The 22,417-nt window shown below is 54.7% G+C and overlaps 5 protein-coding genes across 5 annotated transcripts; 2 read left to right on the top strand and 3 right to left on the bottom strand.

Moving 5' to 3' along the window:
• Positions 1–678: 678 nt before the first annotated feature.
• GLRG_04639 (complex I intermediate-associated protein 30) lies at positions 679–1,584 on the bottom strand (the record flags this gene model as incomplete). The annotated part of the gene is made up of 2 exons (XM_008095324.1): positions 679–1,442; positions 1,506–1,584. 2 exons carry the CDS (start codon positions 1,582–1,584, stop codon positions 679–681), a joined length of 843 nt encoding a protein of 280 aa, XP_008093515.1.
• Positions 1,585–2,600: 1,016 nt separating this feature from the next.
• On the bottom strand, positions 2,601–5,260 carry GLRG_04638 (RNA recognition domain-containing protein; the record flags this gene model as incomplete). Its single annotated transcript, XM_008095323.1, has 8 exons — positions 2,601–3,467; positions 3,534–3,604; positions 3,666–4,085; positions 4,141–4,231; positions 4,287–4,416; positions 4,470–4,745; positions 4,796–4,864; positions 4,920–5,260. The coding sequence occupies 8 exons, from the start codon at positions 5,258–5,260 to the stop codon at positions 2,601–2,603; spliced, it is 2,265 nt and encodes a 754-aa protein (XP_008093514.1).
• A 2,928-nt stretch (positions 5,261–8,188) lies between these two features.
• Positions 8,189–9,534, top strand: GLRG_04637 (aspartate-semialdehyde dehydrogenase; the record flags this gene model as incomplete). Its single annotated transcript, XM_008095322.1, has 3 exons — positions 8,189–8,216; positions 8,389–8,643; positions 8,732–9,534. The coding sequence occupies 3 exons, from the start codon at positions 8,189–8,191 to the stop codon at positions 9,532–9,534; spliced, it is 1,086 nt and encodes a 361-aa protein (XP_008093513.1).
• Positions 9,535–10,186: 652 nt separating this feature from the next.
• Positions 10,187–13,185, bottom strand: GLRG_04636 (transient receptor potential ion channel; the record flags this gene model as incomplete). Its single annotated transcript, XM_008095321.1, has 3 exons — positions 10,187–12,638; positions 12,695–12,749; positions 12,885–13,185. 3 exons carry the CDS (start codon positions 13,183–13,185, stop codon positions 10,187–10,189), a joined length of 2,808 nt encoding a protein of 935 aa, XP_008093512.1.
• A 5,326-nt stretch (positions 13,186–18,511) lies between these two features.
• On the top strand, positions 18,512–20,615 carry GLRG_04635 (sulfate adenylyltransferase; the record flags this gene model as incomplete). Its single annotated transcript, XM_008095320.1, has 5 exons — positions 18,512–18,680; positions 18,868–18,895; positions 18,964–19,146; positions 19,205–19,353; positions 19,420–20,615. The coding sequence occupies 5 exons, from the start codon at positions 18,512–18,514 to the stop codon at positions 20,613–20,615; spliced, it is 1,725 nt and encodes a 574-aa protein (XP_008093511.1).
• Positions 20,616–22,417: the final 1,802 nt, after the last annotated feature.

Below are 22,417 nucleotides of genomic sequence, written 5' to 3'. Positions count from 1 at the left end.
TCGCGTCGACCTTGCACTAAGGGCAACAGGGTCGAGTGAGTAGGCTGGGTCAGTGCCCCAATGTCAGGAAGCCTCACCGAATGAGGTAGACAAATTTGCAAGACACACTATACACAATCGTTTGTTTCTGTAGTCGAGATGCTGTCAGTGAGGTTCTTGAGTGATGTTTGGGGGTCCACTGAAACCTCTGGGAAATGTGATTGGTCATGAATCCAACTCAGAAAGTCCTCCCACCCAAACCACAACCCGAGCTGTCGGTCAGAACTTGTCGGAAGTAGTTGTTAGAAAAGCGGCATTTGTGTACATGTTTGTAGAAGAAAAGAAAAAAAAGGGTGACGCCGTGGCCATGAATAGATAGGTCCGCATGTTGACCTTGCAGTGATATACGTACATGCCTTTGCTTCGTCACTGAGCCCAAACACTGCCCGAATGTTCATACATATTACGATGCACTGTATGTTGTGATATTTTACAGAATGTTCTACAATACCCTGGATGAGGATCTGCCCTGAAAAGCCGTCGGCTTTTCTTAACCTCTGTTTGCTGAGCAGATTCGACTTTTCTCGCTGAATTGGCATTATGCCGTAGGCCTGCTCAGCTGGCATCCCCCTCTATGCTTAATTCGGCCCTCCTCACACCACGATTGAAGCCGTTTCCCCTGGTCTTGTACTTTGTGCTTCACCTCTCCTTCCACCGAATACTCTTCCCCTCCCGATTCCTTAATTCGCTCATCCTCGTCTTCCTTGCCTCCTGCGCGGCAAATATATCCCCGTCACTCTCCTCAACCACCTCCTCGACGTTGTTCGTCGCCCAGATCCTCTCAATGCACAACTCAAACGGGCCCGGCACACGATCCGTCAGCCCCAAGCCGACGGTTTTAACTTTGGACCGCAGCATCTCCATCTGTGGTTCGACCACGAAGCCATGATTCGTCCGCACAAAGTCGTTCCACTTGACAAACACAGTCTCCCATTCGCCCGGCCTCTTTGCGAACAACCGGTGCTGATGCAGATCCGTCGGCTCTATCGAGTCCGTCTGCAAGTTGATGAAGTAGCTCCGCCCATCCGACTTGACGCGCATCGCGAGGTATGAGTAGGGGTCGATGTCCCAAGCCGACTTGCCCAACAGCGTCGCCCGTTGCTCCGGCGTTCTCCATGCTGCAAATCCCGTGCGTTGAATCTTGGGGTCGTTTTTCGGAAGGTCGGTGGATATCGCGCCATGGAAGCGAGCGTAGCCTTTTGTACTACTTGTCGGTTGCCTTTGTGGCGAGGTGGTCGTTGTCGTAGAGGACGAAGAAAAGGGAACCCATTCGAGAGCGCCGTGTGAGAAGCCGCCGATCTCTTGGTCGCACATGATTTTGCAGTCGTCGGTAGAGCCGGGGACGCGGAAGTCTCGGAGTAGGTATGGTCCCGAGGGGCCCTTGATGCCTTCGGCTTTTGCGACTGCGACGGAGGGGGAAAAGTTAGTCATGAGTGGAAACAAGCCGTGATGCCATGTATTCTCACCAATGCTCGCGCGTCGTTTGAGTTCGTCCACAGTCCGGGCCCAGATGCCTTTGCTCATGAGTGACGGTGTCGCCCGCATCTTTCAAACGTCTTGCCGGCTGCGCCGACAGCTTCGCTCTTCTGGTGTACAGGTTTGGGGAACTAGGAAGCTCGCGCGCGCATGGACCTCTGGTTTCGTCTAGTTGCCTAAGCTTGGCGTGCCGAACCGGTGACCACCTGCAACGGTCGAGAATGGCGTAAACGGTCGTGTTGATTTACTCTGCGAAAGTGATTCTTCGACTCTGCTGGGAACCGTCGAATAATTGCCGTTGCGCTTCGAGTATGTACATGGGTATGGAGCTTGAGCTTCGACACGGGATAAAGATGCCCCGGGCTCCGCTTCCAACAACCCAAAGCAAGCGAACGGCTCTTTTTGCCCCTTACTACTTACTACTTTAAATCATGTACGGATACTCGGAAGAGTTATCGTCGAGAATGCAAATCGGGCGAGGCTCACAGCATTATGATGTTCTTTTTGACTGAGAATCGTCTCGGGGTTCTTTATGTGGTTTTTTCCCTTCTTCGTTCAGGATTGGTTCGAGCCCTCAAGCCACTTATATCATGGAGATAAGTGTGACCAGAGGTCGGATTGTCACGGTATACCAATTCCGTGAAGCCAGAAGCACGGCGGAAACACACAAATCGAGATGCTTCTGTCGATCTCCTCCAGCGTGTATTTGTGACCATCTATCCTTGAAGGTAGTAGTGTCTGCCACACATTGAGTAGACAAGGACAAGTGTGCGTGCCTGTTGTACAAATCAAGCATCTCTATCTATGGCCTTGTTCCTGTCTGCCATCTATAACTGATCCATCATCCATCGCCCATGACGATCATCCAGCACAAGAAGAGATGGGTCACTATCCGAACTGACCGTCGTACCTGAGAACCCACACCAAAATTTTAGTTGTCATCGCAACAAAATATGAAGAAGAATTGTCTGAAGAAACGTATAGCCGAGAAGAGAAGAACGAGGGGAAACGCAACGGTTTCAAAGAAGGAAAAATTATGGATGAAGGTCGCACAACCAGAATGATCAGTTACTGCCCACTGGGCCCTAGGTGGCGTAAGTCTGGGTGCTCTCAGTCATGACAGGCTCAGACTGAGTGCCGTTGGCCTGGTTGCTATCCATCTGAGCGGGAACCGGTTGAGTAACGACACCCATACCGTGTTGTGTCTGGCGAACGGGCGACGAGAGGGCCGCAGCTGCGAAAGCAGCGGGGTCGACGGGGAACGGAGTCCAAAGAGGAGTGCCATGACCGTAGCCCCAGAACGGCATAGGAGTCTGCTGAGGGGTGGCAAAACCGAAGGAAGAGCCGGTGCCTTGGGGAAAGGTGCCCTGAGAGTAGGGACTACCAGCGAAAGGGTTGGGGTTGTAGGCCATGTTGTTGTGCATGGGGCTGCCGACCTGAGTAGGGACAGGAGGGGGGGCCATGGGGTATTGCATAGGAGCCTGGCCCATGAAATGACCAGTGCCGGGCTGCATCTGAACAATGTGAGGAATCTGCTGCTGAGCAAGGTACTGCTGTCCGTGATGCTGCATCTGGGGCACGTGCTGCTGCATATGAGCCTGTATCTGCTGCTGCATAGACTGGGCCGCTTGATGAGAAGGGCCGGCAGGGGCCATGGCGATGCCCTGGTTGGTAGGCTGCGAAGCATCGTGCATGATGGAAGGAGTGCCCTGGGTAGTTTGGCCACCAGACATGGAGGGACCGGCCTCAATAGCCATGGTTCCTCTTTGCTCGCGAGCAGGCGTAGAAGGGGGCATGCCTCCAGTAGAGCCAGCATTGAAGGCGTTGTAGTTGGCGCCGTAGCCCGAGTTGTGGCCGTTGCCCTGGTTGCGAGCGTGAATACCACCGTCGCGGCGACGTCTATCGGTGCGCCGCTCGACGCGAATCGTGTAACCCTCGATGCGGTTCAAGTTCTGACGAGCCCGTTAGTACATACACTTCCTTCGACCAAGTAGGCAATGGTAGGCATCGAAACTCACATAACGCTCAATGGCCATGTCGGGGTACGAGGCATTGGTAAACTCAACGAAAGCGATGAGCTTGGGGCCTTCTGTGTATGCGTGAGAGTCAGCATTTAGCCACATGAGTTTGAAAACATAACGGATACTCACCACGAGCGTAGTCAAGACGCTTGGTCTGAACCGAGACTACACCACCGATCTCCTCCATGAGGATACGGATATCGTTCTCACTGAAGTTCAGAGGGAGGTCTCCAATAAAGATGGAACGACGATCGCGATCGTACGAGTCAAGAAAAGCGCGATCGGCGTTGCGAGCTCTGGCCTGCATGGCCTTCTTGAAGTCGAAAGGCTCGACTTTGTACGTCTTGTTGAGACGGAACGCACGAAGAACCTGCTGAGACGGGTCGAACACCTCGAATTGAACTCTGATTGTGACGGGAAGCTGAAGCTGGTCCCGGATCTGGGGATCAAGGACGCGGAAGGTCTCGATCGTGCCGAAGGGACGCATGAGCTCGTTGGCCTCTTCCATGGTGATTTCGGTTCCATCACGACGGAAGATGATGTATGTACCTGTTTCAATGAGCGTCAGGGACAAGAATGACAAAGGAAGCAAGGGTAGACTTACGATTGGCGCGAACTGTCTCGGTGCGGCAGGGGCGCCCGAGGATCAAGGAACCCTTGCCGTTGATGCGAGCATTTTCAGCATCCTCTTTGGTCTGCAAATGTGTCAGTTTGGGCACGGTAACCTCGGGCGTTTATTGAAGGACTTACGGTGAACTGGCAAAAGCCGAAGGGCATACCCTGTGGATCACGACGAATCTTGACGAAGACAACTCCGAATCGCTCAAACTCCTTGATGACAGCCGCTTCAAGGGTGACGTCATCCTTGTACTCAGGCAGACTGACATAACCTTTAGTGTGGCGGACACAGCATCTTGGAGCTTTGAAACTTACTTGGCGACGAAGATGCAAGCACCAGTTGGGTAGGTCGCCTGAGGGTCGACTGGGTTGCGCATGTAGGAAGAGCCGCCCTTGATGGGAGATCCGCCAACGTACTCACCGCTATGAGCGGAACCCTTACCCTTCAAACCTGGCTGCTGTAGATGGGCCTGGCCGAGACTGTAGGAGCCAGTAGAGACAACCAAGGGGCGCTCCTTTGAGCTGACGAAGGTGTCCTTGAATACATCATTCTCCTCATCGGTCTCCTGGGGAGGATACTTGTACGTCCGGCTGTAGAACGAGGTTAGCACCCGCTGAAGATGTGAAAGATGTTAGCTTACACAGCGGCCGTGGCAGAAGAGGTAGGGCGTAAGGCCTTAGCTGCAGCCTGCGAACGGCGGGCGGAACTGCTGGAAGTAATTAGGTGTTGTGAATAAAAGTTATGTTGAACATGATAAAACTTACGCGGGGCTTCCTCGAAGGGATAAGACATCCATGTGAGTCGAAAGACAAGAGTCAGAAGTCGCATCCTCACCGAGCAAGGCGTAAGGGTTGTTGGCGGTACTGATTGCACTGGGACCCGTGAGCTTGACTCCGCCACCGCGCTCAGCATCCGCCGAGATGGACGAGGACGAAGACGTGCCAACCGACTTGCGAGAGTCGAAGGCAGTAGTCTGGTGGCCCAGGAAAGAGTCAGAAGCCTTGGAAGGGGCCGAAGCAGCCTTCATGGCTTGCTCGCGCTCATGCTGGACGGTGAGCTTTTGGAGATGGTCCAAAAGCATCTTGTTGCCAGTAGACGACGACATGGCAACGATCGAGTATCTCTGCAAACACAAAGTTCGAAAGCCGCGGGATTCGAGAAGTGTTTGTGAAACGGGGCGTTTGGAAACGAAGGTATTCAGTCTTGAGATTGGAGAGGGGCAGATATGGGGAGATGGTAAGAGAAAGTATGAGAAGAGAAGTGCAGATGGGTTGGGCTGAATGGTGTAGAAAGGAAGAGCAGCCAAAGAGGGCGAAGTGTTTTTGGGAGGGTTAAAAAGGAAGTTGAGAGTGAAGGGATCATGGGAGAGATATTCTATACTCAGGGCTGTCCTAGGGTTAAGAACTATTGGCCTTGGAGCAGCCAGGCCTCTCCCGCTCTTCACGATAGCTACAAGAATGGCGAGAGCAATGAACCTGTGGAAGGTGCCCGCATCATCTCGTCCTTCGTGAGCTTCAGCTTGGTGGCTCTCGCCACTTAAGGCTAAGCTAATGCACACAGCCCTGAGAGCCCTATGGTATGATGGAGTCGTCCATGTTGAACTACTTGAGCAAGATAGTTCAAGGCCCCCTTCGTTATCTTTGCTCTAAATACAGCCACCAGCTTTCATTCAATGTGAGACCCGAGTTGATACCACTCGTCTGTAGGGGATGAAAGCTAGTGTGGAACATCAAAAGGGCGTAGCATACAGGATGTGCATGAATAATGGTGAGTGCGGCCTGGAAGTAGAGGGCATTTTTCAATTCTCGCCGTTGTGAGACTTTCAGTATCTGGAGTTGCGCATGTAGTTGTGGGCAATAATTAACTACAGGCGTGAACCTTGGCTACGATCATGAGGTTGCAGGCAGCCGCCCCCCCTCCCCCTTGGGACGCTAGACTTTTTCAAAGCGATTTCACCTAATATAGATGCAAGTTGGCGCATGGAACAATGTTCCAAAGTCAAAGTTAGGCAATCCTTGTTCTTTGTGGAATATAGCACTTGTTCTCATCTTTGCAGCTGTATAATGCCAGTATTTTTATTTTTATTTTATTTTATTCAGCTTTTGTTATATGTTCAAAGTGAATGATGCTCTCTTTTGATGTTAATGAGCTAGACGGGTATGGGTTTTGTCTGATGCACCGTCTGAAGAAGAATAAGTGTTGAGCTTCCCATACATATACTGACCTAACTATTTCTGAGGATAGCAGAAGAAAGGATGCTAATAACCTTATGATCTCCTTGGTTAACTGAGAAATTCAAAGCTGATGTTAGCTCAGCTTATTGAAATGTTATGGAAGGGGCTGCTCCCGGTTTTCCCATCAAAGGGTCTCATCCTTCCTCTCGTCTGAGTTATCAGACCACTAGGCCAGCGATAGTGCATATGGACAGGACTATTTGCCAGATCTAGACCAAGATCCTCGGCGATCCTACGCACTGGTTCAACATGACCTTAGTTTTTATCATGATGGTAGGCAACATGAATATCATCGAGGCAGTGCCACATCTCAGCTCATAACTGATCGATGCAGGCTCGGAATTTAGGAAGCACTGCTGCTTTGTCGGATGGATAGCTCTCACGACCAACCAACCAACCCATGAAACACCTCGCCTTATACTCGATCCATCGGACTGACTTGGCGGCATTGACCGCGTTGATCAAGAGCTGGGCCTACCCAAAAAACGACCATCGTCGTCGGGCGGCTTTCCAGACCTATACGGACGCAGGTGGCTGGTTTATTATCGGCACCTCTTTACTTGGGTTTGTATGCATTAGTATGGCCTGCGTGGGTGGCAGTATTGGTGTTTTGATCACCTCCAACATTTGCAACAGCGCCACGGCCGTCTCTCGACCGTCGCTGGCTTTGTGGCTGGAGACATCGTCCCAACCAAGTTGAGGGCGCCATAGACTGTGGCTAAACTCTTGGGGTTCGCTTCAATCTTGGACAAGCAGCCAAAGGAGAACTTGCCCAAGTACATCGGCCCAGTGGTCCAGACAGGCTGGCCTCTCTCCTTCATTTGTGGAGTTGCTCTACGTTGTGACCAGGACGGCAAGTGCATAGGAAACCCCCGATGTTGACTTGCCGACGTTTGATGCAATTCACAGCGCGGTATCTAATGCACACGCCAGATCATTCACGACAATCTTTTTTTTCCTTTCACTGATATTCGCAGTCTCGATGTGGCTCAACGTGATGTTCGTGTCGAAATTGGAGATGTATCTGAGTCCGAATGTCGCAAGGAGACTGCAGCCACCTGGAGGATACAGATGCAACAATCATCGTGACGAGGAATAGGGAATCAAGTAATGAGTTGTTTCGCGGGATGCAATGAATGACACAAGAATGATGAGCTGCACTCCGGACGAAGGCTGGAGGGGTTTCAAAGTGGATAATAGTTGTTTTGCTAGTGATAAATCAAGAGCATTGAGTTGGAGCCTCGGCCTATACGCCGTTGAACAGAAACTGAGAAGAGGAAGCGTGAATATATTCTAGAAAGACTTCTTGCGGGTCAAACTCAAAAGTCAAGAAGTTGCATGTGGGTTTCCATGATTGGCAGTGATACCCTCCCTACTAGGTTTTGGTCTTTTCTTTTCCTTCCTTTTGTTTTTTCCCCCAGCGAAAAAGCCAATTCGCAATGAAACCCTCCCGATTTTGGTACCCTGGAAAAAAGGCCTCAGTCGCCTCACACCCACCGCCCACGGAGCCACTACCGACCCAAGCTCCGATGGCGGGGCATGGCGGGGTGCTGCCGATGCCGCTCTGTTGTCTCTTTACCAGTTCAAAAAGAAAAATACTGGGCCAGGACCGCCGCGGACATGCCACTCTCGTCTTGACTCACATCGACAACCTTTCCATCTCCCCTTCTTATACCCCCAACTACATTTCTCTCAATCGACGAACGCCTTTTGTTTCTCAGTTCGCTTGTGATTCTCGCTTTTATTTTGCTTTTACAATTGATATCCCCTACTCCTCTCGCTCTAAACAAACAGTGACAATGGGCGAATTCCCCGTCAAGAAGTGCGGTACGTCTCCCAGGACCCCTCCAAACCCCCCCCCCCCCGGCCAACCCACCCCTCCGTCACCGGATGCCTCGACGTCGAAAACCCACGAACGACGAGATCGCAAACCCGGACTTACCCCCCCCCGACAATAATGTGAGGCAAAACCGTACTGACAGAAAGTGCTCAATTGCAGGCGTCCTCGGATGCACCGGCTCCGTCGGCCAGCGCTTCATCCTCCTCCTCTCGCAGCACCCATACCTGAAGCTCGTCGCCGTCGGCGCCTCCTCCCGCTCCGCCGGCAAGAAGTACCGCGACGCCGTGCGGTGGAAGCAGGCCTCGCCCATGGGCGACGTGGCCGACCTCGTCGTGCGCGAGTGCAAGGCCTCCGAGTTCGCCGACTGCGACGTCGTCTTTAGCGGTCTCGACTCGGACGTCGCCGGCGAGATTGGTGAGTCTCCCCTTGCGCCGCCATTCTCGACAATGGCAGGAGCGGCGGCCCGCGGCAGGATGCGACTGACACAAACTCCGACCCGCAGAGATGGAATTCCTCAAGGCAAACCTCGCCGTCTTCTCCAACGCCAAGAACTACCGCCGCGACCCCCTCGTCCCCCTCGTCGTCCCGACCGTCAACCTCCCCCACCTCGACCTCATCCCCCACCAGCGCAAGCACCACTCGCTCGAAAAGGGCTTCCTCGTGTGCAACTCCAACTGCGCCGTCATCGGCCTTGTCATTCCCTTCGCCGCCCTCCAGGCCGCCTTCGGCCCCGTCGACCAGGTCTCCGTCGTCACCATGCAGGCCGTCTCAGGCGCTGGGTACCCCGGCGTCTCCTCCATGGACATGATCGACAACGTCGTGCCCTTCATCTCGGGCGAGGAGGATAAGCTCGAGACGGAGGCGCAGAAGATCCTCGGCAGGATCACGCCCGACCTCACTGCCTTTGAGAACCAGACCGACCTCAAGGTCAGCGCCTCCTGCAACCGCGTCCCCGTCCTCGACGGCCACACGGCCTGCGTCTCGCTCCGCTTCGCCCGCCGCCCGGCCCCCTCGGCCGAGGCGGTCAAGAAGGCCCTGCGCGAGTACGTTTCCGACGCCCAGCGTCTCGGCTGCCCCTCGGCCCCCGAGAGCCCCATCATCGTCTTCGACGAGCCCGACCGCCCACAGCCCCGCCTTGACCGCGACCTCGGCCGCGGCTACAGCGTCAGCGTCGGCCGCGTGCGCGAAGACGAGAGCGGCATCTTCGACATCAAGTTCGTCGCCCTCAGCCACAACACCGTCATCGGCGCCGCCGGCTCTTCTATCCTCAATGCCGAGGCCGCCGTGCTCAAGGGCTTTGTGTAGACGGGAGGCGGTGAGGAGGGGGTGACGGCATTAAAAGAGTAAGGCAAGAGGGGAATCTAGGTGTAAATGGTGCATGGTTGGTTGCATTTATGGCATGGAAAAAAAGTAAAAGATGAGTAACTGTACTAGAGCACGAACGTCGGATCCAAGTTGGATCAAGAATGGTATGAAGTCTGAAGCATTTATTTCCAATCAATCTCTGGTTGGCGAAACGAGTGACAGCGCACGTGTGGAACAATCTTTCTAGGAGATGATGATTTACTATTGGTAGTCTGGGTCTACCTTTTTCCGGCTCAATCTCGATCTTTAGTCTCTATCTCTGGAGGACCAGCCGGCCCGTTGTATATGCAAAGAGTGGTAGCTATGTACCGAGCGGCTCGCTCATCTATGCCACGGAAAATGGGTGTATGGTATTGTGGTAATGGACATTTGTCCAATCCTGCCTATGGCGGCACCACAAGGCTGCTTTTCTCCTTCACCCAAAGCAATTGTTCCACCAAACGCCTCATCATTCATGTCTCTTCGTCAAGGCCTCAAGGGCCTGTGTATGCAACGCAATGCTGTAGTGAGAGAACCGGTCTCTGAACGTTAACGTCTGCGACGCCTTCTAATGCAGTTGGAACAACCGGCGCTTGTCGCCCTTGGTTGCGTCTTAAGGCTTGTGCGCCTTCTCTTCGATGGGCGAAACATCGCCCTTGATTTCGTAGTGCCTTTCTTCGTCCCGCTCGTTTATGGGAGAAATGGCGACATTGTTGGCTGTGTCGCTGACGTTGTCGGGCCGAACCATTTGGCTAGGTGTCATAACAACGTTCTCTTCTGGAACCTCCTCAGTGGGGGTCATAAGACGGCGCAACTCGTTGGTCGATGTCGCCCGCTCAGGGGTCGGCAAGTTGTCGGTAGGATGCCCCAGGTTAGGCTGCGAGCCGGAGTAAGACCGTTGCCTCAACGAACCGTTGCGCTGATGACCGAAGCTGCTGCGATGTGCAAGCGACGGTGCGGGCCTATCGGCGGTGGCATCCCATTCGGCAAAGTCGGCCGAGCTCCAAGAGGTTCGGTGAGGTCTGGCGCGGCGCGGTAAGCTAGTGACGGAGTAGCGCGAACTGACGCTATTCGTCCGGCTTCGTCGGGTGTTGGTCCCAGGCGCAAACTGCACCGCCGAGGTATTGTGCGGGTGGATGATGTCTCCGATCTCGTCCTCCTCGTCATCATCATCTTCAATCTTAGGTGCCCGGCGCACGCTGTTAACCGAAAAGTACATCTGTGGCGGCTCCTGAGGAACTTGCGGGGTAGGCTTCGGCGGCAGATCGGCGGCTCTGCTTTGGATATGTTCGTAATATGAAATGCGACGAGCATCCAACTTTTCGGGGAATTCCTCGCGGTTCCGGTAGAGCGACATCCATGACGAGATAACGCTCAAAACAACAAGGACCAGAACCGCAACGACAAGGAAACCCTGGACGACGATGATTATTATGCCAAAGACTGTCGATAGGATGCGGCCGATGGCGAATTCGGGCAGAAAGGCAATCGAAAACCCAGCCGTCACGACCTTGGTAATGCCCAGCATCCAGATCGCCAAAGATGTATTTCTCTGACCCTCCAACGGGTTCATTTTGATGAAGACAACAAAGGCGATGATTTCGAAGATGAACAGTCCGTAAACTTGAGCGAGGGGGTTTCGCGCACCGCCACCGATGAAACAGGCGCGAATGAACTGGTAGCTGAGCCAGCATGCAAAGCACCACCATCTGGTCCGGCGGTACCGAGCTGAAAGCCAACCGAACCTCTTGATATAAGGCTCGTCTTCGTGTACGCTTTTTCGGTTTGGATCGTCGTCGACGAACCGGATCCTGAAAAATGGCATCGACGCGTAGCGCTTCGCGCTCGTTTCCTCCTCTCCAATCTTGCTAGCGCGCGTTGTCGCGATTGCTGGAACCGAGCCAAAGAGTTTGCCTTGTTCGAACACGATGGTATCTGGGCCCGTTTCATACTTCCCGAACCGGAGGCGGAAGTAACAGGCATATGCCACGATGCCTCCTACGCCGACTAGCAGCAAAATGAAAACAACAGCCGCAATGGCCGTCGGGCCTGCAGGCGCCCGAATATTGAACTGGAACAATGCCAGAGTCATCAGTGAAAAGAAGGAAACGAGAAGGGTTCGGAGGATTCCTGCCGCCAGGTATCCGCCCAGGTGATTGCGAAAGTAGAGGAAGCGATCCTCGTTGAGCAGCTTCGCCCTAACCAGCATGTCGAGGGCGAACTTGAACATGGTGATGGAGACGGCGATCAGCCCGATTGCAACCAACCACCAAATGAGACCTAGAGTGAAAGCATCGGCTGCCGGGATGCCCAGGGCAGACAGGTCTCCAGCGAACCCAATCCATGTACCTGGCGTAGGCATTCCTGGGGATACCGGGTCGCCTGCCCAGTAGTACTCGTACGGGTTGCTTGTGTTGTAGGTCCGGACCGCACGCTGGGCGAGGCTCTGAATGGGTCCAGCATCGCCAGTCGTAGGAAATGTGTCCAGTGAGCGGCCGTATATTTGTTGCACAAGACCACCGCCGGTATTGATAACGGTCGAGCCCGCACCGCCTACTTGGCTAGCATTGCCGGTTACGCCAGCGAATCCGTCGATCGAGCCCACCATTCTCTCGCTGTATATCATGCCAGCCGCCCACCCGAAGTTGCTCCACCATGCCGGCAGAACGCTGGGCCAGTCAACAGACATGGCGCCTGAGAAGAAAACAGTCTGAAAGGTCTCGAAAATAACCAGAACGGACAAGGAATGAGCGTGATGCGTTCTCATGTGAGGAATGCTGACGCCGTATATCGCAGTCGCAAAAGAGGCCAGGAGGGCGGCAAGAGTGAAGACACCCAGGATGGACGAAATCGCCGCCGGATGAGAAAAGCTGTTGCCGTTGCGCATGACGGCCTGGAAACATCCAATCTGAGTCTGACTGGAATTCGCGAATATCTGAATCCGGGCGGAACCTTCAAAATCAGGTATATCGAGGGCGATGGATGGAATACCATCGATTTGAGCTGGTGTAAGCCTGAACTCGGCAAATGCCGTGATGGGGTTGCTGGCGTTCAGAGGGCACAGACTGGGAAGGTCAGTGGGCATGTCGATTCGGACGGTGCAAGGACGACGCAAACGCACCTAGCAATATTTGCCATGCAAGGATTAAAGTTCATCTCGTATCTTGTCTCGCCGTCTGCCCCAAGTCAGCATACCCATCCCATTGTACAGGTTCGTCCCAACTCGGCTTGAGCTTACATGCTTCGACATTGATGTGCACTGCAACACAGTTAGCATCCGTATAAGATGTCGGAGATTTGCCTCAACCTACTCATCAACGACTCGTTCCTAATGTTGGTCGTTCCGTCCAGGTGGAATTGAACCGTCATGTTGTCAGCGTAGTAGGCGGCGTCGAATTTGGTGATGTTGAACAAGCTCTGCCCTCCAAGACAGTCGCCAAAGTCGCCGGTATAAAGGCTGGGTCTACGGTTGACGGCGAGCTGCTCGGTGTTGCCATCTTTGTCTTGTCCGGTGATGTAAACGGTTTCAGTGGCTACCGACGCTGTCGCGAGGAAGGTGAACAAGATAGCTATGCTCGCGGCGAGTGACCTCGGGCCTTTGAAACGAGCCATCATGGGCAATGGGTGGAGAAGGCAGTTGGAGGGAGAGCTAGGGAGGGCTCGGGGGGCCCTATGTGCCCGAGAGATGCTGTGGTGTTCGCACAGAGCAGACCGATAAAGAATCGTTATGTGGCGGACTGAGAAATGGGATCTGAAGTATTTCGAAAAAGGATGGGAGGACCGGTGGCCTTCAAAGTCGTCGGAGTTTTTGGTTTCGTTGTTTATCGACGTCCGGAGGGCGCGGAACGTTGTGGACTGGTTCTCCGAGGCGGCGGAAACCGCCTTGAAGGGAGCTGTCTGGGATGTGTCGCCCGTGGGCCCCGGATCAACCGTTATGTTTCTGCTGTGGGTGGTTGCGATATTCTGTTGTGGTAACGGACGCACTCGTCAATCGAGCGGAGTTGTCGTGATAAGGGAAGAGAAGTCTTTGTCAAGGTTTGCGTCCTTTCTTGTCGGCGCGGGTTGAAGGACACAGGAGACAGTGTTGACACACCCACACAAACATACGCACACACACACCAGTGGCGGCGCGTGGGAAGCTAAGATATTACTTGGTTTGCAGGGATGCGACCCTTGATGGGACAAGAAGCTCCCCAAACCAGCGACAGAACCGACGGCAAGGATGGGCCGGCAAACCGGATCTTTGTGTCTGTGGGTGTGGTTCAGCCAGGCAAGGTAGCAGTGTGAACCGAGACAGCGGGCAGGCGCAGGCGTGGTTTCACCGTCAGGGAACGGATCGGATAGAGTGGGAAAGGAGTACCAGGTCAGGGTCCATCGTCGGGTCTGGGGAAGAACAAGATGAAGGAACGGTAGTGGCATGGGTGAGTGGATGGCCGAAGAGCTCGTATTCATATGATTCTTCAGCGGTAGAGCGAGCGGCAATAAAGGTGGCCTAGGTAGCGAGAGAGGTTTCGATTGGAATGCCATGTCATGCGTGGGCCCCTGGACTGGAACCGGTAGAATGACATGGGGTGTTTTCTGGCCGTCTGCGTAAGCGTAAGGTAGATACTAAGGTAGGTAGGCAGGTAGGTACGGATAGGCAGGCGCCAGTGGGAGGTACCTTGGGCAGCGTGCTATGCAAACTAGGTATCGTACCCAAAGGTACGACTTGTGCGAAACTGGTCGAAACCGGGAAACGAGCAGGGGTTGCCTCGCCAAAATGGGACAGGACGGGACAAGACAGGACGGCCAGGGTTGAACAGCGTGTTTTCATCTTCATTTTTCACGACTGACACGTTATCTCAAGCTTATGCACCACCAGTGGACCCGGCCAAGTGATGGCTGGCGGTAATGACAGTAATAGCTAGCGCTCGTCCGGAGTATGCATGTACTGCTGCCGCCTAACTCGCAGCTCACCGATTTTTACCTGCCCAGACTGGATAGATACCGGTAGTATAGAGCACGTTCCTTGACACATGCCAGTCTCGTAGGTACAAACAAGCAATTGCCAATTCCCACCGGGCACCAATCTTATCGCTGATGATACGGAGTATATACATACCGGTAGTATCCGTACTATGTCAGGACAAGAGCAAGCTCGATTGGCACCATCTTCTATCCGTTTTGAGCAGTACGGATACTACCGTACACTACTACTGTACCTTCCAAGCCAAGCTTGTCATCGGTACGTATCCGAGGGGGCTCTGCCAGCTGGCTAAAGGTACGTACCTAGATACCAGGTAGTAGTACGGAGTAGTGGCTGTGCCTCTTTGACGCTTGTCTCAGCCCTTTTTTTTCTTTTCTTTTTTTCTTCTTGCCCTGACGATCATCTTCCGGTATGCTCCTTCTTCTGTTTCCACATGCCTTGCTTGGTCTTCAGACATAGTTGGGCCTCAGAAGCGCGGCTCTCGAGGACAAGATATCTCTCTGCCGGCTTGTTTTGTTTACAACGATGTGGAACCCCCACTTGCCTCAAAACTCTCCTAGCTCGACTGATGAAGCTAGCCACCCCGACCGCCGACCGACAGCTTTCAGCCACTCATAGTCTCCAAGAAACAACGCCACCGATGCAAACCCAGCTTACGGCGCCAGGAATCGTCGCTACTTACCTATCGTTTTCACGCCTTGCCCCAGGCTCGCAAACGTCTGACCACCACACGTGTGTACATCGGGCACACCGGCTTTCGTAATTCTCCACCGTCCAGTGTGTTCCAAACGGACTCGGTCTTGAAATTCCTGGCCAGGAGCCCAGAGCCCAGCACCGGTAATGTCGGCTATGGGCGTGCTGTGTCTTCTTGACCGTCGCTTTCTTGATTCGAGAGGCAAACTCCTTCACTCCTCACCTCGCTCCACCGAGTCCACTCCAGCGCCTATCTCCCAACCACTCAGGAGCTTGTCAACAACGCCTCAGCATCCACCCACCCCAGTCGTTTGCCCCTCATAACCGAACCGGGAACGCCCAATTCCTATCTGCTGTCAAACGCCATTAAACTACTCACCGCATATCTGCGTGTCTATCTCCCGACAAACTTCATCTCTCTCGGCCGCAACGGAAATTCTTATTGTTCCCAAATGCCAAAACGGCAGGCGGTTGACCTGCGTCATTCTCGGCCGAGACCGACGGCCCACGGGAGCATCCGTCTGTCTACGCAGCTACCGAAGAAACGAACATCTTCATGCCTCTACTCTGTAGTCTCCGCATACGATTTCAACGATAAAAACAACACGGCTCGCGTCCGTATCTGCAATGTTAATCAAAAGTTGACACAGGCGCCAAAATCCTCGGCCCGGGACTGTCAGCAGCCTGGCATTCGCTTCAATGCTACTGCATTCCAGGTGGCTGCGCTGGGACCGTGCAAGATCCATGACTTCACCACTCGGCACGCTGTACAGACAGCGCAGGAATCGACCGGTCTTGCAGTAGGCTTTTGGAGTTGTCTGCAGACGTTCTGTTAACATGTGGCATAAGGCAACAACCCCCACCACCAACTACGCCTAAGTTGCTAGCACGACAACCAACCTGTTGGCCGTGCATTTCAACCGGTAGGGGTGAGCTCCTCCTTCGATGCAGATTGATTGGCCCATGGCATTAGTATCGCAATCAAGTGTCAACATCTAGGCCGACACGAATGGCAAGTAATACTCATTCACGGCCGATTTCCCACGGTTGATTTGTTGACCACGCTCGAGCGTCTCGTTCTTACATCTTGTCAAGGACTAGAAGTCGATTGCTGAGGGAATGAGCCGAAACGGACTAACGTTGAAGCATGGTCTGGCTATCAGAGCCGATCATTGGTCTGGTCGGTCGGCAGTCACTCAAGAAGACTAGATTGGGCATCTATCCTGCTCTCGAGGTCAACGTCGTCAAATGGATATACCCTCTGGTGCGCCGAGCTGACAGTCATGCTGCAAGCGCCGAGTTCTCGAGAATATCTAGATGCAAAACATCGGTCGCGAGTGAACCAAGTTTCATGCTCTGCGGACCAACCAAGGTGCTTAATGGTGGACGTGCTTTTGCTCCTTTAGGTCAAATCTGATCTAGAGACAAGAGGACGTTCCGAGTATAATGAAGCTCCCGGACGTCAAAGCAGAACGTCACCTTGATATCGGCACGTCGAAAGGGGCATCTCGTCGCCAAATATTACTTTGTAATCTGGGCGCCAGACGTCAACTCCAAAATCCCTCGGCACCTGCACATAAGGGCTATCGACTTGGACACACCCAAGAGGAGAATAATTGTACAGAGGTCACTCCGTTGCTATCGATGTGCCCTCGGGACCCTCCTCTGGCGTCATAGGGGAGAATTTGAGTTTTCACCTCTCGATGCCGGGTGTGGAACAGAGTGAAGGAAACTTCGTGGAGACGAAATTCATGAGACGGTGACACCTTTTGACTGCGGCCATTGGCCAATGATGTCCCGCACCAGCGGATCTTCAGGAACTAGTTTTCGGGAACTTGGTTGCTGGCGGGGTCTGGGCGGCAATAGAGTGGGCTCGGAATGTCATCAGTATCCAGACAACTGCAACCACCGAAAACTGGAGATCAGGATCTCGGTGTACAAAGCGACATCGGGCCAACCCCGCAACCGGCAGCCGGGCACCGAGAGCCGCCATGCCGATTGACGCGGACGTCGGGGACCGCCCCACCATCCTGACCGAGCTGACCGGGGCGTGTATTCACGTCTTTAAACAACTCGAGAGGCCCCAATCTAGGAGTAAGGTTGGCAGACGTGATCTGCAAAACCACAGATAGATACGTTACTGTCAAAGACGCATTATCCAAAGCGTCGGGTTCACGCTTGAAAAATGACCATCATGGTCTGTACCACTTGCACCGTGTTTGCAGCCATCCCGCGCGCGGGTAGCGGACGGGTTCCAGCCCCCACGTAGCCAAGAGGCTGGGCACCAGCACGCCAGATGAGGCGGGGATTGCAACTTTGATAGCCTTCTGCAGCGATCACTGCATCTCCTCCTGGAGCTTTCATCCTACAGCTGCCTTCCAGGGTTGGGGAGCAGTGAGGCGCGGGGTCCTGGAATTTGATTTCGGTGAATTCCAGCCACATTTGTCGACGAGAGCCCCCCCCCAAGCCCAGGGACACGGCTTCCGGCGAGTGTCGCGGGATATCCGCCATTTGCTAGACGTGGCAGGTTCGGGTTTGCAAGAGATTGCTTGGTCATCTCAGCGCGGATGTCTACGTATCTTTTGTCCAGGCCGTTATTACCAATCCCATTCCCGACACAAAGAGTTGCCGGAACACCGAGCCGCGACGTTGCCAAACAGCGACCCCACGACTTCATGGATCTCCCATGGTCCGGTCCCTGTGTCAGCCATGCAATCGCATGGAGCAGCGGACTTTTCCTGCGGCAATCGGGTCTCAGTCTTCATTGGGGACGGGATGTACCACACTGGCAGTTATCGTGGCGAGCATGACTTAATCGCGGCACCGAGGAAGAAAGCTACTTACACATACTGGTACGGTAGCATAGGTAGGTACCGCCAAGGAGGGTACATGCGCAAGGTAGCGATCACGTCATTTGAACTAAACAAACAGCCTCCATTTTTACCTCGACTGACGGGGTACGCAACCACGCAAGGCCGGTTTGACGCCGGTAACGAGCGACAATTTTCTCTTCGAGTCGAGCCCGCATTTCGCAACTCTCGAGGAATAAAAAGACGCCTCTGTCCTCTCCCGTCCCTCCCGTAGACTCTCCTCTCTCTTGCTGGTTCTCCTGCTTCTACTCACCTGTGCTTCCCCTCCAATCTCTCCATACGTATCCCTCCTTGCGACCAGAAGCCACGGGCTCAGTTGGGTTGTGTCTTCTCTTCACGAAACTCTGCAGGAGTTCCTCGCAGTCCATCATTCTCTTTTCTGCCGCGCGCTTCCTCCCAGCAGTTCGCAATGGCCAACTCTCCTCACGGCGGCGTCCTCAAGGACCTCTTCGCCCGCGATGCGCCGCGCCAGTCTGAGCTCCTCGCTGAGGCCGACAAGCTCCCTTCTCTCATCCTGACCGAGCGTCACCTCTGCGATCTCGAGCTGATCCTCAACGGCGGCTTCTCTCCCCTCGAAGGTACGTGTGTTGACGTGTTGCCTCCCGAGCCCATCTGCAGCGATGCGCAGTGATGGTGGGGGTTGCGCAGCGCGGAAGCAACCCCGCCATGATTTTTTTGGAGGGGCAAACCCCCCCCCCCCGCCCACCATTGCATTGCGTCCTAGGCCCCAAGAACAGCGGGACTGACCAAGACACATCTTTACAGGCTTCATGACCGAGAAGGACTACAATGGGTATGTTGAGACCAATTGAACGAATACTAGGGCACGAATGGCATGGGTCGCTAACGCGTGTGACGCAGCGTTGTCAAGAACAACCGTCTCGCCGACGGCAACCTGTTCTCCATGCCCATCACCCTTGATGTTTCCCAGAAGAGCATCGACGACCTCTCCATCAAGCCCGGTGCTCGGATCACTCTGCGCGACCTGAGAGACGACCAAAACCTCGCCATTCTCACCGTAGAGGATGTCTACAAGCCAGACAGGTAGGTTTTCGCTCCCGATCGACGTGCATTGACTCGGTCTGACATGTGATTTTTCAAGAACCGTCGAGGCCATCGAGGTCTTTGGCAGTGACGATGACACTCACCCCGGTGTCAAGCACCTCTTCAACAACACCAACGACTTCTACGTCGGTGGTAAGCTCGAGGCCATCCAGCGCCTTGCCCACTATGACTTCCTGGACCTCAGATGTAAGCCCACATATTCTCTTGTCACAGCTCGAGACCCTCCCAAAAAGACTAACCAACGACCAAAAGTCACCCCTGCGGAGCTGAGACAGCACTTCGAGAAGCTCGGCTGGAACAAGGTCGTCGCTTTCCAGACTCGCAACCCCATGCACCGCGCTCACAGAGAGCTCACGGTCCGCGCAGCGCGTTCCCAACAAGCCAACGTCCTCATCCACCCCGTAGTTGGCCTGACCAAGCCCGGCGACATCGACCACTTCACCCGTGTCCGGGTCTACAAGGCCCTCCTCCCCAGATACCCCAACGGCATGGCCGCCTTGGCTCTGCTGCCTCTGGCCATGCGTATGGGTGGTCCCCGTGAGGCCATCTGGCACGCCATCATCCGCAAGAACCACGGCGCGACCCATTTCATCGTGGGCCGCGACCACGCCGGCCCCGGCAAGAACAAGAACGGCAAGGACCACTACGGCCCGTACGACGCTCAGGTGGCCGTCCAGAAGTACTCTGACGAGCTCGGCATCACCATGGTCGAGTTCCAGGAGATGATCTACATCCCCGACCGCGACGAGTACCAGCCCGCCAACGAGATCGCCCCCGGCACCCACACCGCCAACATCTCGGGCACGGAGCTGCGTAACCGCCTCAGAACGGGCAAGGAGATCCCCGCGTGGTTCTCGTACCCCGAGGTCGTCAAGGTCCTGCGCGAGCAGAACCCCCTGCCGGCCCAGAAGGGCTTCACCATCTTCCTCACCGGCTACCAGAACAGCGGAAAGGATCAGATCGCCAAGGCCCTCCAGGTCACCCTCAACCAGGGCGGCGGCCGTTCCGTCTCCCTGCTCCTCGGCGAGACGGTCCGCCACGAGCTGTCTTCGGAGCTCGGCTTCAGCCGCGAGGACCGCGACAAGAACGTCGCGCGCATCGCCTTCGTCGCCTCGGAGCTGACCCGCGCCGGTGCCGCCGTCATCGCGGCCCCCATCGCCCCCTACGACGAGGCCCGCAAGCAGGCGCGCGAGCTCGTCGAGAAGTCGGGCCCCTTCTTCCTCGTCCACGTCGCAACCCCGCTTGAGTACGCCGAGAAGACGGACAAGCGCGGCATCTACAAGAAGGCGCGCGCCGGCGAGATCAAGGGCTTCACCGGCGTCGACGACCCCTACGAGGCGCCGTCCACGGCCGACCTCGTTGTCGACGTCGAGAAGCAGACGGTCCGCTCCATCGTCCACCAGATCGTGCTGCTCCTCGAGAGCCAGGGCCTCCTGGACCGGTTGTAATCGTTTGCGAGCGAGCGGGTCGACGAATTCTTGTACGTCATTGCAGCGGTAAAGAGGGAGATATCATAGGACGGATTTACACGGCGGAGTTGATTAAAGACAAACGTGGGTTAAAAAGCTGGTGATGATTTTTACGAAGACTTTCTATTTTTATTTTTTATTTTTATTTTATTTGGATGGAAGGAACATGACATCATATCCTGACCTCGGGACGAAGGGGGAGGAGGGGAACAGTATTTCGTATAGCACAGCTCGTCTCCGGCGCGGCTGCATGGATATAGAAATGACGAAAGAAAGTGCAATAGCGTTTTGAAAGATGAGTTGGTTTGCTGGGGTGTCTTGAGATGCAATCGTCCCAGTGCCATCCATCATCATGTTTTGGCTCGGCCGTGTGGGTTAGTTACCTACTAGGTACCAGCACCGAAGAATAGACTCGGGGGGGGGTTGGGAAGCATCAGACCGACAAGCCAACCCGTGCGTGCAGATGGAAAATGCTCCGGCGGGGCGCCGGAAATCAATGCCCGGGTCTCGGACGATGGGCGTGTGAATGCGGCAGGCTTGGAGGAATCGTTTTGGTGGAGGAAGGTTCCCGATGGGACGGGGAGGGAACGGGAGAGGGAGGGGAGAGAGCGAGAGATGGTGTGGTCGTTCAAGGTTTCTTTCCCTTGGTGGTGATGGTTGTGGTGATGGTGGTGGTGGTGGTGGTGTGTGTGCGAGAAGCACGAGGACAATGCAGCACGGGCGCTTAGGCAGGTAGCTCGGCGCGGGTGATTGGGTGACGCTACCCTGGGCCGCCGTCTAGGTACCGGTCTACCTGTCCACGTACCTAGGTAGATAGGTGTACACACAGCGGTTTTCTTGGTGCCCGATGAGATGAGGAGACGGTTGGTGATCTGGCGGGTATCAACACATGGCAGCGGAGGTTGATGGACCGTTTGGTTTTTTGGTTGGTCGGTTGGGTGAGCGAGGATGGGGATGGTTTAATTTTAGGATGAAGAGAGACAGACAGAGAGAGAGAGAGAGAGTTCATCGGCTTTCTACAACCTGGTCCCAGTTAGGTACGTGAGACCCGGGCATCTCTACATGAGGCGGCGGCGTGTCCTTGGCCTGACGGGGACATAGGTGCAGTTTTCTTTTGGAGATTTGCTGGCGGTGGACGGGGATGATTCCGTAGAGAGCCGGATGTCTCGAAGCGTCTGGGTTTCTTCCTCGAGGTTTGGCCGGCCGCTGCTTGGTCCGAGACACCGACTGCGTCTGTCTCTAGGAGGGGGGGACCAGTTGGTTAGTGATTGTCGTTTCCCGTCAGCCGTGATACTCGAGTTCCAGAGCATCGCGACGCACCATGGTTGGGCATGGGCCTTTCATTTGTACGGATAGGTCAGGTTAGGTCAGGTTAGGTAGTGTAGCGTTGGACCCCAAGGGAGAAAGCAGCAAGCCACCTGGCTCATGTCGGTCATGTCGTGCCATGTCGAGTCTCTCGATTGCTGAGACACGGTCCCGTCTTGCAGGTGTTTTGCTGTGCAGGGGAGGGACAAAGTGCCATCTGTGTTGGCCCGAGCTTCCGACAGTGTCCGTTGTGGACCCCCAAGGGACCTCAGCCCGGTGCGTGCCACGTCAGGCTTGGGGGTCCAGCCAGGCCTGCCACCTGCTTAGGTACAGTCGGTAGGTAGGTAGGCCGTTTAAGTACAGTCAGTACCTACCTATCTATGTAGTAGGTATCCGTAGGTAGATAGATGCCCAAATCCCAAATGCACCCGCTCCTTCAATCATTTGCGCCGCAGCAGAGAGGGGAGAAACAGACT

This window comes from Colletotrichum graminicola (genome assembly GCF_000149035.1).
Source record: "Colletotrichum graminicola M1.001 genomic scaffold supercont1.15, whole genome shotgun sequence".
Taxonomy (NCBI): Eukaryota; Fungi; Ascomycota; class Sordariomycetes; order Glomerellales; family Glomerellaceae; genus Colletotrichum; species Colletotrichum graminicola.
The sequence above is the reverse complement of the archived record's forward strand: the minus strand, read 5'-3'. Positions and strand labels throughout refer to the sequence as shown.